This window comes from Palaemon carinicauda, chromosome 1 (genome assembly GCF_036898095.1).
Source record: "Palaemon carinicauda isolate YSFRI2023 chromosome 1, ASM3689809v2, whole genome shotgun sequence".
Taxonomy (NCBI): Eukaryota; Metazoa; Arthropoda; class Malacostraca; order Decapoda; family Palaemonidae; genus Palaemon; species Palaemon carinicauda.
Window position 1 is genome coordinate 306341484 of NC_090725.1, and position 13443 is coordinate 306354926.

At 39.2% G+C, this 13443-nt stretch overlaps 1 protein-coding gene across 1 annotated transcript in view; it reads right to left on the minus strand.

The window, feature by feature from the left end:
• The window catches only part of Tsf2 (transferrin 2), an 89631-nt gene that overhangs the window by 12891 nt on the left and 63297 nt on the right, over nucleotides 1–13443 (minus strand). Inside the window, exons 9-12 of the mRNA XM_068393541.1 lie at nucleotides 12392–12559; nucleotides 11708–11796; nucleotides 10689–10855; nucleotides 5608–5874 (exon numbers count right to left, since the gene is read on the minus strand). Coding sequence (XP_068249642.1) covers nucleotides 5608–5874; nucleotides 10689–10855; nucleotides 11708–11796; nucleotides 12392–12559 — 691 coding nt within the window. The remainder of the gene's footprint in view (nucleotides 1–5607; nucleotides 5875–10688; nucleotides 10856–11707; nucleotides 11797–12391; nucleotides 12560–13443) is intronic.

The following is a 13443-nucleotide window of genomic DNA, read 5'->3' on the forward strand; positions in this document are numbered from 1 at the left end:
CAATCTGCTATGACATTCAAGTTGCCTTGGATGAACCTCGTTACTAGTGAAAAGTCTAGACCTTTTGACTAGGTGAGGAGGTCCCTTGCGATCTCGTACCATGTCAGAGAGTAGGTCCCTCCTTGCTTGGAAATGTACATCAAAGCCGTGTGTTGTCCGAGTTCACCTCCACCACTTTGCCTTGAAGGAGAGACCTGAAGCTTTTCCAGGTCAGACGTACTGCCAGTAGCTTCTTGCAGTTGAAATGCATTGTCCTTTGACTCGAGTTCCATAATCCCGAGCATTCCCTACCGTCTAATGTCGCACCCCAGCCTACGTCCGATGCGTCCGAGAAGAGAACGTGGTTGGGAGTCTGAACAGTCAGGGGAAGACCCTTTCTAAGGTTGATATAGTCCTTTCACCAAGTCAGACCAGACTTTATCATTCCGGAAACCGGGATCAAGACCGCTTCTAGCGTCTTGTCCTTTTTCCAGTGAAAAGCTAGATGGTATAGAAGAGGATGGAGGTGTAGTCTTCCTAGTGACACAAATTGAACCACGGATGACAGTGTCCTTACCAGACTCATCCACAGCCTGACAGGGCAGCGTTCCTTCTTCAGCATCTTCTGGATGGATAGCAGGGCTGGGGGTTGATCGTCTTGTTCAGCAACGTCCTCATCAGAGGGTTCCTCATCCGAAACTGATGAGGAAACGGCAACGGAGTGGGCAACGTCTGACTCGCTGAATCCGGTCGCACTGGTGGATGCGTGACGGAGCCGGACGCAATATCATGGTACTGCTGCACAGTCTGTGAACTGTCAACAACCATGGGGACGCGAGGAAGTACAGCGTCAACCCGAAACTGTCAAGACTGTCTGGGTTGTGCAGTCAACACCCTACCGGGTTGCTGAGGTTGACGCACTGCGTCACAACAAGTCACCTCTGCTGGTTGTTGAACGTCTTCCTAGTGACACACTGAACGTCAACAACCACCTCCGAGCGTCGCTTAACGTCAACGTGCGACTGGCAACCCACACTGGGTCGCATCGGTGGAGGAACCACCTCAACTGGCAGACGTGAGTAGGATACCTCAGCGTCAACAGGGCGCACAACCAACCGGTAGGAAGGTTGTTGGCCAGAAGGTTCTTCTCCGTATTAAGTCCTCTATCAAGGACACAAGCTTGGACTGCATGTCTTGCAGCAAAGCCTATTTAGGGCCTACGGGAGCAGGTGTGGCAACAGACGGGGTTAGCGACTGAAGCGAAACCATTTACCATCCCTGGAAGCCTTGTTATGTGTGACATAATAGTACAGCAAAACTTCAAAGGCTCGACAAAAGTTGAGAAGTTGACCTGTAAACAACTGGAGCGTCTCCTGGCTATGCGCCTGGCCGAGTCTACCAGAATTGAGAAGTCTACCTGGGCAGAGGCATGAACTCCCAAGCTGAGAACTTCTCTCGTGTCCTATCAGACTCTCGCTCTATAAGCCAGATAAAAAGAAGGGAAATCAAAAGGCTGTATCCCTAAAACTCCTCCTGGTGCAAAAACCAGTCGCCTAGCCGACGTAACGCTCTCTAGGAGAGCGAGAGAGCACTAGCTTAACAACAACGGCTTCGAAGTAGCTAGGCCTAGTGTAAGTTCTGACGTGAGGCGAACGAGGAGCAGCAGTTGCAAGATCCGGACGAAGATCCTTAAAAAATCATCATGATTTAATTAAAGTCCATAGGAGGCTAAGCAGCTTAAGGCTCCTCTCCAAATGACAGAGTCCTCAAAGGAATATCAGTAGGAGGGAGAACAGCACTTTCTCATCTACAGGAACCTTGTCCGAGAAAAGCTAGGTTATCTCAGTGAGGGTCTCACTGGTGCATTAGCAGCAGACCAGAAGGCAACGTTATGTAACTGCTTGACAGTCTGTGAACTGTCAAAAACTGAACTGTCAACCACAACAGGTGCGTGAGGACATACAACACTGGTGCATTAGCAGCAGACCAGAAGGCAACGTTATGTAACTGCTTGACAGTCTGTGAACTGTCAAAAAACTGAACTGTCAACCACAACAGGTGCGTGAGGACATACAGCACTGGTACATAAGTAGCAGACCAGAAGGCAACGTCATGTAACTGCTTGACAGTCTGTGAGCTGGCAACAACCAAAGCTGTGTGGGGAAGCCTCAACTCCTGACTGACTAGTCTGCTGCGGGCGAGTGGCGGTAACCACAGTGGGTTGCGGAGGCTGACGCACCGTGTCAAAACACGGCAGCTTAACTCCACCCTCCTGTTGTTGTGGTAGCACACGCACGTCAACGGAGGGTTCCGTGCGTCTGTGAACGTCAGCATGCGTCTGGCAGGGTCGACTGCGCATGGGTGGAGGAGCTCTCACAGCTGGAGTGTGGGAGCAGGCAGCCACAGCGTCTGCTGGGCGCACAACCGTGGTAGGTTGTAGGCTAACGGGTGCAGCGTCAACCTTCTCCGCACGAAACTCCTGCATAACAGCAGCTAACTGAGTCTGCATAGACTGCAGCAAAGACCACTTAGGGTCTACAACAGCGGGTACGGCAATAGACGGAGCTACTGCCTGTTGTGACTTAGGGTCTACAACAGCGGGTGCGGCAACAGACGGAGTTACTGCCTGTTGCGGTACCACTTTGCCTCTCTTAGGAGGTGTGCAGTCATCGGAAGACTGCAGCGAGTCCGAACTGACCCAGTGGCTACACCTGGGCCGTTGGACTTGCGCGGAAGGGACCGACTTGCACTTAATAAGCTGCGAGACCTTGGTCCAAGGTTTCTTACGAGAAACCTCTTCCGCAGACGAGAAGTAAATGGGCTTTCTCGTCTTTGTGTGGGTGGGGCGATCTTGGGTAGATACGCCCGAAACCACGGAGGGAAAAACGTCTGTTCGTTGATCAAGGCCTGACGAACCCATAAGTCGTTCGACATTACTTCTCCCCTGGGCTTGGGAGCTTGCAAGAGGTCCCGGACTAGGTGAACGACAGGCACGAACAGACAAACCCTCGGACGCAACACTGTAACACTTTGCGCATATCACTTTATCACTTCGATTTTCTGTTTTGCACTTATTTCACTGAAATCGAAACTTTTACTGATTTCTACCTGAAACACGCAATCCTACCCTTCATTAAAAGGTAGTAATTGCGAAAACAGTCGTATAATGCAACAGAAAACATATATAAAGATAAAGAATTCAGTGGCTGGGAAAGAGACTAAACACTAGTTCAAATAAACTACGTTTACAATCTCTCACCGCACATAGCCTGGGAACAAGAATAAAACCCTAGAAACGTTTTACCTTCTTCCCCGTACAGCGACTAGGGAGGAGAGTAAAACGAGAACAACGTTACCCGCTTGAACGAAACGTTTTTTCTCCTCTCTCTCCCTCCGTCTCTATCTCTCTCTCTCTTTCTCTCTTGATTTCGCACCTGAGAGAAGAGCCCAACTATATATCGTCAAAACATGTTATTTGCTAAAGGAAAAAACTGAAAGGTTTTCCAAATAAAAGTTCCTTTAATTTAGAATTTAAACCATTTAAGCTAAGAAAGAATGAACGAAACGCCAGAATCGGTTTACTCTTACTGCAAAGTGAAACCGTGAAACACTCTCTCTCTATCGTAACGATAGAGCGCATGTTGAACGTCCTGAACGTCGACAACTGCGTAGACTAAAAAACTAAACGTTAGTTCACCTTGGAAAACAGTACGAGACTATCAAAGAAATTCTTTCATAAAACATTAAAATTTAAAAAGTTATAAATTCTTTAAAGGTTAAATACGATATAACGGGCTCAACGTTGATTAACTTCGGTTCCAAGTTAGGACCGCCTACTATCAGGAAAGGTCGCATATAAACAAAACATAAAAATTTATTTTTATATGTTTATAATAAATGGAAAGTTAATCGAAGAGGCCTAATAAAGGCGGAGAGATATAAAATATATAGATCTATAATGTGTTAAGCAAAATTACTAAAAACCTAAACACACTTCCGTCTAAGGGAAGGGTCGGCCATTTAAAAGTGAAAGAGAGTCCATACTCTCTTTGTCACCATAATTAAATCTATCCAAAACGAGTTCAAGTTTTGAAATGAAGATAAAACCCCTGCATAGCGAAAGCTCAAAACTGGAATAGTGTACTTCACCAAATAGTTGTGAAAACAAATCCAGTTAGTAACAGCGTATTTAGTAGGTCTTGCCAGTGGCACGACAGAGAGAAAATTGGTTCTGTGTTGACATCGAGTACTTGAGTACCTACTTGACAGATGGCGCTGTTGATGTACACCCCCACCTGTATAGCGATCGCTGGCGTATTCCGCCCGTAGGTTTTTCTGTCGGGCAGCAGAGCTGACAGCTATATGATCATCGGGTACGTTTAATATTGAAAAAAAAGTCTTCATTGAGATATACAATCACATCAATGATTATCTACAATGAAAGGTTTCAAAATTCTCCACACTTTCTTTTTCATCTTTTAATTACTTCAGTCTTAGTTTTCTTAAGTAATTTTAATCCTTATAAATCATTTACATTATTACACAAGATATAGCAAAGTAACTTCAATGTTAAAGTTTTCATCTGTATTTCCCTTGACACAGTTAGACATTTACTGACCTTTCTATATACTCTTACTTGTAACCTCCTCACTGAACTCCCATCTGCCACAGGTCCACACCTATATGCTCTTTTCATAATCACCTTGGCCTTCTCATCAGTCACCTTCCTGTCATTTCCAGATTTACCACTTTATCAAGTGACCCCCCCCCCCCACCAGTAAATTGTTAAAGCTATAAGACATGTCTAAGGTATTACTAGTTTTCAATTAAATTATTAACTGTAGATATACCTGTCTCCCATTGCATATATTATTATTCATAGTCCATCCATCTTTTTGCCCTTTACCTAAGCTGTAGCTACTTTTCTTTTTCCTAAGCTCTCTTAACCCTTTTACCCCCGGGGTATTTGGAAATTTCCCACCCTTAACCCCCAGGGGGTTATTTTTTTCCAAGGACATTTTGCAGTATATTTTATTTAAATTGCTCTAACAGCCTTAATTTTTGTCATAGAGAAGTCAGGTTGGTCTCATTCTCTTGGAAAATGCCTGAATTTTCTCAAAAAATTATCAAAAAATATGAAAAACTAATTTTTATAGCATTTTTTTGCAAGGACGTACCGGTACGTCCATGGGGGTAAAGGGATGGCTTTTGTGAAACGTACCAGTACGTCCTTTGGGGGTAAAAGGGTTAAATATTATCTTCAGAATTAATGTCATTATTGAAACCAAATGCCTAAACACCAATGAGGTCTGTTCTGAATCATCTCCCTCTCCTCAAAAATTTGCTCATCTTATACGAATCATGAAATGAAACTCTCTTACTTGAAATATATATTACAATCTTCAGCATTTTCCTATGACACGACCATTTAAGAGGGTGGACTTTCGATTTGTCTTCTCTTTTGGTACCCATAAACCTTGATTAGCCCTTTGAAGATTTAACAATTTTCTCATCCACTTCACTCAAAAGGAAAACAATAGGAATTGATTGAAAAAACAACAAATAAAGACATTCAACAATAATTGAAAATCATGCTATACAGCATTGATTAAAATGACAAAATCTTACCGGTAAAACCATAAAAAGGCTCGCTGTGGTCTCTAGCACAAAAACCAGCACCAGTTCCCCTACACAAGTGGCAAAGATTCAAACGTTTTGTGTCGTGACGATAGTACGTATTCAGTGAACCTGGGGCACATGATTTCTGGAAGTATTCTGAGGCAGCTCTCACAGAATTACATCCATACTGTCTGATAAGATTGTTGTTCAGGAGATATGCCATGGGCACAACCCAGCCGCCACCATGCATAACTCCTGGATGGCAGGTCATTTTATCTGAAAAAAATCAATAATTACACATTTTATTTCCTTAGTCAGCACTGATTTCTGCATTTCTTACCTCATAGAACACACCAAAATTCTATTTTTTTTTAAAATAGAAATTTAAGAAAGTTATATTCGTAGAAGATACTGCCCTATGGGTCAAATACTATAGATTTCAATTCATGTACAGTAACCGTGAAGGTCGAAAGAGGGAAACATCGACCCGACATAGAAATGGGAAAAGATGCAGACAAAGAAGAAGATATCCGAAGAAGATACTGTACATGAATTGAAATCTATTGAATTTGACCCATAGGGCCTAGTGCTGGGGTTGGAGAGGTCCTTGAAACAAAAAGGATTAAAAGGAAAAGATCAAAAGCAATGTAGCTGAGGCAAATTGGATGCTGCAAAGAACCTTTGGTATTGCCTAAAAATGGGCCAAATGCACAGTGCATTCCAGGTTATACCCCTAATTCAATTGATACTAATACAAATGAAATTTTCCTAGCAGATGAATATAAAGTTTTGTAATATAAGCAAATAATGTATACAAATCTTACTCAAAATTAGGAAACAAACAATAGAGAAAAAAGGTAAGTAGGATTTTAAATATAAAATCTAGTATATTTTACATATCTTGGAATCATAAGTACTGATTTAGAAGCTAGCAAGCACTTGGTAGCTTAGCCTAGAATCATCTTAGTATCGAAAATCAGTTTCATCAATGTCGAGACTCCTTCACATGCAATCCCCAATGTGTCGGATGCAAAGATTTTTTTTCTTTTGTTGAACATCCAAAGCTTGCGCCTCACTGATATAAGCACTGTATAACTTCCAAAGATTTAACCACTAGCTCTCATAAAGATGGAACCTTACAATGGTTGTGCAATTCTTTAGCTTTAAAATAATTTCTTGTTTTAAAATTTAGCATAAACAGCTTCACCATGACTAAATTCTACATTCTTAGATATAGCCTGAAGTCACATAAATGTAGCTGTAGCCAGAGAAAAAAAAGATATAGTTTTAACCACTAATTTCTTTGTCAATTTTTTTAATAGATCTATACATATGACTTCCTAAAACTCAAAACATCAAGATTCCAATTATACTATTTTTAACAATTGGTTTTATATGTTTAAAAACTGAATGAAGCAATGATTTATACACTTAATAACCATTTCACACACAAAACCTCAACTTGACATTGTTATTATGACAGATCCCTCTATTTCTGTGCCAATAATACCAAGTATGCCATTGATATATAAATTATTCTTCAAAATTTGTTTAAAAACCAGTATCAACAATCTAGAGGGCCTTAAATATTCATTTGCTCTGGGATACAGTGGAATCTTACCATAAGGTTAGCTTAAGCTCCCTGGAAGCTAGGATGAAAGACATGAGATTTTGGTTGTTGAGATTATGATGTCTGAGTATTAACATTTTGGCACTGCTGTTAGCAAAGGAGACAGCAGATTGATAAACCCATGCCTTTGAACCCAAATCAGAACTGCAAGTCATTTTGGCATTCCAAGGCACACTATATTTGTTGATGACCAAATTAATCATGTCTACAGGAAGAAAAGTATTGAGATTTTGCCCATACCACTCCTGGAGCACTGATCCATTACCTATGCCATGGGATATGGAACCGCAGCGCAATAAATTTCAAAATAATTTCATGTACTTTTCCTAACTATACAACTCTGCAGTGTTCTTTAATAAGTGTATGACCTCAACGAAAAAGGAAAGTCCGCAGTTGAACATTATAACTAGGAGTTAGTAGTTACTGGCAGGTAGTGGGGAATCCCGATGCAAACCCGGCCCCCATTACACCGGTGAGCAACTTTAGACCTTCACCTAGGGCTTGCAGGGATGTGTTAAGGTAGAAAGTGTAACTTGAATGACTCAGGTTTGTATTGTTACAAAAAATACAAATTACTTTTAAAAATTTGCGATCTGTTCTTACACGGATACAAACCCTTGGCCTTTAATGAGACATCCTTATTACCTGAGCAAATATCTCTCTCATTAGAATTGAAAGATCTTGATAATGACAAAGGACCTTCTGCTAGAGCTGATGATTACCTTGAATAAAGAGTTCTCCTTGAAGAATGAAAGGAATGAGAAGAACCAGCCAAATCACTTGTTCTAAAAAGCTGAGATGTATCAGCAGAAGAGTAATAAGATGGTAAAGGAAGAGTCAGACGATGTAAAACAATCTCATGGCATCAAAAATTTGTTTTATTAGAGATTTGCTCAATAACCTTAGCTGTCATGTCAGAATCCAAACGGGGGAACCCATACCAAATAATAAATCGGGAAATACTTCCGAGCATCCAAGATGGTCCTAATGAGAAAAAGGTCAATTTTTTTTCTCTATAAGAAAAATTGAATTATAATGATAAAATCTATTACACTATTTCTATACTCGCCTGATGTTCACATTGCGTCTCTCTCTTGAAGTTATAAGCGTTGCCACATACCCCAAAATATAAATTTATTATTTCTATACTTACCTGATGTTCAAATACATGTAACCCCTCCTCCCTACAGATCAGTGATGTCAAGAGACTGATTTTTATGATTATTATTACTTGCTGAGCTACAATCCTAGTTAGAAAAGCAGGATGATACACTGTAAGCCCTACAAGGGCTCCAATATGAAAAAATCAGCACTGTGAGGAAAGGAAATAAATTAGCATATAGAATAGGAAGTGTGCCGGAGAGCACCATCAAGCAAGAGAACTCTAACCCCAATACAGTGGTAGACCATGGTACAGGACTATGGCACTAAAAGTAAACAAACTCTTTTGAGAGAGAGAGAGGGGGAAGGAGATTTTTACGTTGTAAATGGCTGAAGGCCGAGAGCAGGGTGGGAAGGGAGGTGGGTGGAGTATGGAGGTAAGAACCCAAGACTAGAGAACATTCGTTTGATTTTGGAGCGTCCTTTTCCTAGAAGAGCTGCTTACCATAGCTAAAGAATCTCTTCTACCCTTACCAAGAGGAAAGCAGCCATTGAACAATTAAAGTGCAGTAGTTAACCTCTTGAATGAAGAAGAATTTTATGGATATTCAAGTGTTGTAAGGTATATAAGGAAAGAGGACAAGTGTTGTCAGGTGTTGTAAGGTATATAAGGAAAGAGGATAAGTGTTGTCAGGTGTATGAAGAAAGAAGAAAATATTTAAACAATAGGCCAGACTATTCGGCGCGAGTAGGCAAAGGAAAAATCAGCCGTAACCAGAGAAGGATCCAATGTAGTACTATTTGGCCAGTCAAAGGACTCAAAAAATTTCTGGTGGTAGTATCTCAACGGATGGTTGGTGCCTTGTCCAACCTACTAACTACAAATGATCAAGTTAGAATTTGAGAACCGAAGGAAAGGGGAACCACAACACAGCATTGACTACATAGTTGCCACCAACTTCAAGATGATTAAAATTATTCCCAACGAAGAGGTATTTTGCAAGAAGAGGAAACGAATTTTTTTATTTTGGGGAAGGGATTATCATTTAAACAGCTTAGAGAGAGAGAGAGAAGTCATAAGTATAAAGTTGAGAAAAGTTCTATAGAATTAACAAATAGAAATAACTGCAGCCTCTTTAATACAGTCAGAAATATTGTGATAAAAAGCAGTAAAAATAAATCAAGAAGGAAATTGAAATCTGGATGACCTGCAAAAAATTCCTTGGTCTTTGTTAAAGTAACCTGTAAACTAGAGTCAGTAACATTAATTTTTCCCAAAACTCTCCTTGAATCATTCTCCGGTTTGCCACATAGTATAACCTGAATTCAACTAATTCCTCCTATTTCACTTAACTATACAGACTGAAACTAATGAATGTATTTCTGAGAAATTGTATATGATTGATCAATTTTAAAGACATTTAACTTAGAAAGTGTGGAAATCACAAAAGCTGACACGTGATGTAAATAAGGCTACAATATATGAGACTACAAAGATATTGGTTTTTCAATAATCTTATGTATAATTCTGTCAAATTTACATCAAAACTAAAAAAATAGCGCTGGAACCTTAAATGGCACAAATAAAACATGTTTAGAGCCAAGAAAATAAGAAGCTTTGGTAATAATCAAATTTAATTTTTCCAGGTACTTTCATGAAAATTTTTTCAATCAAGTATTGAGAAGACATTCTTAAGAGGAATCTTTCTCCTAATAAACTTCATCATCTAAAGTAGATTGAGATCTAAAATGGATAGGAGCTGCAGGATTATCATCCTCATTATTATTCAGCTTCTGAGAGAATTAAGACCTATACCGTCGGCAGAATTTTAAACTCTTATCATTGTGTATATTAGACAAAATTGCGGAACAGTGCTAAGTTGCTGACACTGTACTGGAAGGCATGGCATTCTCATTTAACTTGATACGATAGGGTCTACTGTTAAAATTACTAAAATGTAAAGGATCAAAGTACCAAAACATTCGGAAACGTATCTCTTGACTTACCACTTCACTTTACTATCATTATATTCATTTCATCATTTTAAGTAACTTTCTAGTGAAATAACCAATGTAAAATAGTTGCGTCTTATGATTTCACCATGGCTAGTAGACCATAAGTTATCCACCTTTTGCAATGCAATTCAACAGTCTTATTAAAGTACTTAATATAAAGCAAGTTAATATTATCATTTAACAGGAAAACGTTGATGCATGCTCTTCTTATTCATATTCCTAAAAGTATATGGAGTATTCTTCAATAGCAAATATTGTTATAATAAACAATATCTGATATTTGGTTAATTTTATAGAAACAATCTTTATATCCCAATTACTAATCCTTAACACCAAAACTAACCTTTGAGGTAAAGGACATCTGTGTCAGGGTCATCCTCCTTAGTAACAGCAACAACGTAATATTCAAGAGTGTCTAGGTTATACTGTTCAGCCATGATAGGGACAAGTTCATAATTCAACCCAGCACTGTATATATCGCCAGCTTCAAAAAGTGCTATATCAGCGTCACTGCAAAAAAAAATTCATATGTCAGCATTCTTGTTTTTTATAATTCTAAAATTTTTGTTTGATGTAAACTTTAACTTCTCAGTGGAAATACCTTAATGTGGTGAAAGGGTTTGTGTATAGCCATGATCAGCAAAGCTGTACTAGTCAGGGGCACCCATACTATTGTTGTTTGCTGTGTGATCAAACCAAAGTCTCCCACCAACCCCAATCCGCACTGGCCAGCGTGGTGATGAAAACTGGCCAAACCCCAGACATAAATAAAGACATGTCTGTGGCCTTTGTCCTACAGTGGACTAAAAATGGCAGCATGTCTTTTTATTGTAATTTTGTATATGAACTACAAAAAACAAAGGATAAAATCTCAAGGATGAGCTTCTCTATTTAAAAAAAAAAAAAACTTTGACATTTTTTTCTCTCCATTCCTTATTTCCTACCTTTCAGAAGCCATACAGCGCAAGAACACTGCGATTTTTGTGGAATCAAACCCATGCTCTATGGTTCATCAAACCACCTTACATGCAAATCTTAAACTAATGACGTAAATATAATCCTCTAAATTAACACAAAACCACTTGAATTTGGGAGGATAGAGGGACATAATATGACCTACAAATAGGAATCAAATTAAATCATATTTAACCTACTACATTTATTTCTAGATGATTGGAAAGTGGCCATCATATAACCAAAAGTAAATCCTTTAAACTTTAAACATGTATAAAATATGACTTCAATATATCCCCTTAACACTTACTGCTCTTACTACTACCCAATAATTAATTTCTAATGACATCAAAATTATTAAAGTTACTTCTACAAGTATTCACCTAACACATTTTCAGGAAATCTTACCGTCTCTTGATTGCTGCCATGCAATCGAAGTTTGAGTCTCCTCTAAGGCACTCCATCTCAGGTTTGAGTAATTGTGCATTCAATGCAGTCTGCAAAACATTTAGTTATCTAGTAAACAAATTCCATCAGTTTTGATTCCATGCATTGGATTATATCACACAACAAGCTGTGGATTTAAGGTTTCAAGCATGTTCTAACTCATAAAATAAAAGAGCAAAGGGCCACGAAAGTTGTAATCTGTCCAGCCAAACATACAAATGTACTGAAATTTACAACAAAATTCAAATGGACATATTACTTCAGGATATAAAATAGGTTATATTAGAAAATTAATTGACATTCCAAACAAATTAACAAACAAGTAACTTATTAACTGCTGTATTCTTTCAATCATCAATGACAAAATATCTTAGATAGAGCGAGTTGCTCTTAAAATCAGCAAGTTACATGCACAAAATTCTCTAATAATATTGAATCAATATACAAACAGCATTCCAGGATATATAAAACACTAAAAACAGCGATTCTGTTATATAATCTCACATTTAAAAATCTAAGGTAAATCAAAGGATAACGGCAACTAAATGCATGGGAACTTGAATGAAAAATTCTAGCAAGAAGCATAAAGGATAAATGCTGCAACTGCCATAGAGGATTAATTCAGAACTAAAAGATTCCACAAACCCTCAAATCCAAACACTTGGTGTACTCTGGAATAGAGGTGACGCACAATGTCATCTTTGCTACGGGGCAAGATCTAATTGTCTGGATGTAACTCATAATATTTCCTGCTAGATACCTCTGGAAGTTCTGCTGACTTACAGCCAGGTCCACCAACATCTCAGCATCATCCTGCGGAAGAAACCAAAAAAACTCATTTCTACATTTAAAGTGTGACTTTCCGGTCTTCCATATCGTTTGATTTTTGTAACCTCAACATTTGAGAATTTAATTAAGCCTTTATTGACAAGTTTACAAGAGCAACTCTATTTCTCAAGAATATACGTATAACCAAACAAGCAAATTCAAACCATAATTATCATAAACTTTTCTGTGAATATCTAAAAATTCATATAAAAAAAAATTAAATGGTTTTCTATAACTGGAGTGATTACAGTACAGCTCAGTGTTTGGACAAAAATTCAGGTATTAGAAGCACTGTCCCCAATATGTTTTGTGGGTTCTAGTCCTTAATTGCCTTATGACCAAAATGCATTAGCCTTCATAGTTTGTAGTTTGGTCACAGTAGCTCATAAAGGATTACTGCAGATCCTAATCTAATAAAAGGCTTGAGAATGAAGGTAAAAATTATTCATTGTGCAGCTACTACCCTTGAATTAGGTAGAACCTATCTTTGGAAAGTTTTAGCAGCTGCTCATTGGCATACCAAGTAGATTTTTGCTAAATATTTTGTTAAATATTCTTCATGGGAAGAAACAGCCAGGGACAGGAAAACCTGGAGAAGTACAGTACACCATGGCACCGTGGACTTTGAGGAGAGGAGGAGACAAAATGAGGAGGCTAGGAGGAGAAGAAGGAGAGAGCGATTAGAACAGCCCCGCCCACCACCTACCCTCCCTGTGAACACTGTCCGCGACTCTTCCACCACAGACTAGGACTTAACAGCCACATCAGGCATAAGCACCCACCCCATAGATAGGAGGCTGATGGCTAACGACAGAACCCAATACTCGGACACGAGTGGGCGACGACGACGACTTTAAAGAATCCTGGTT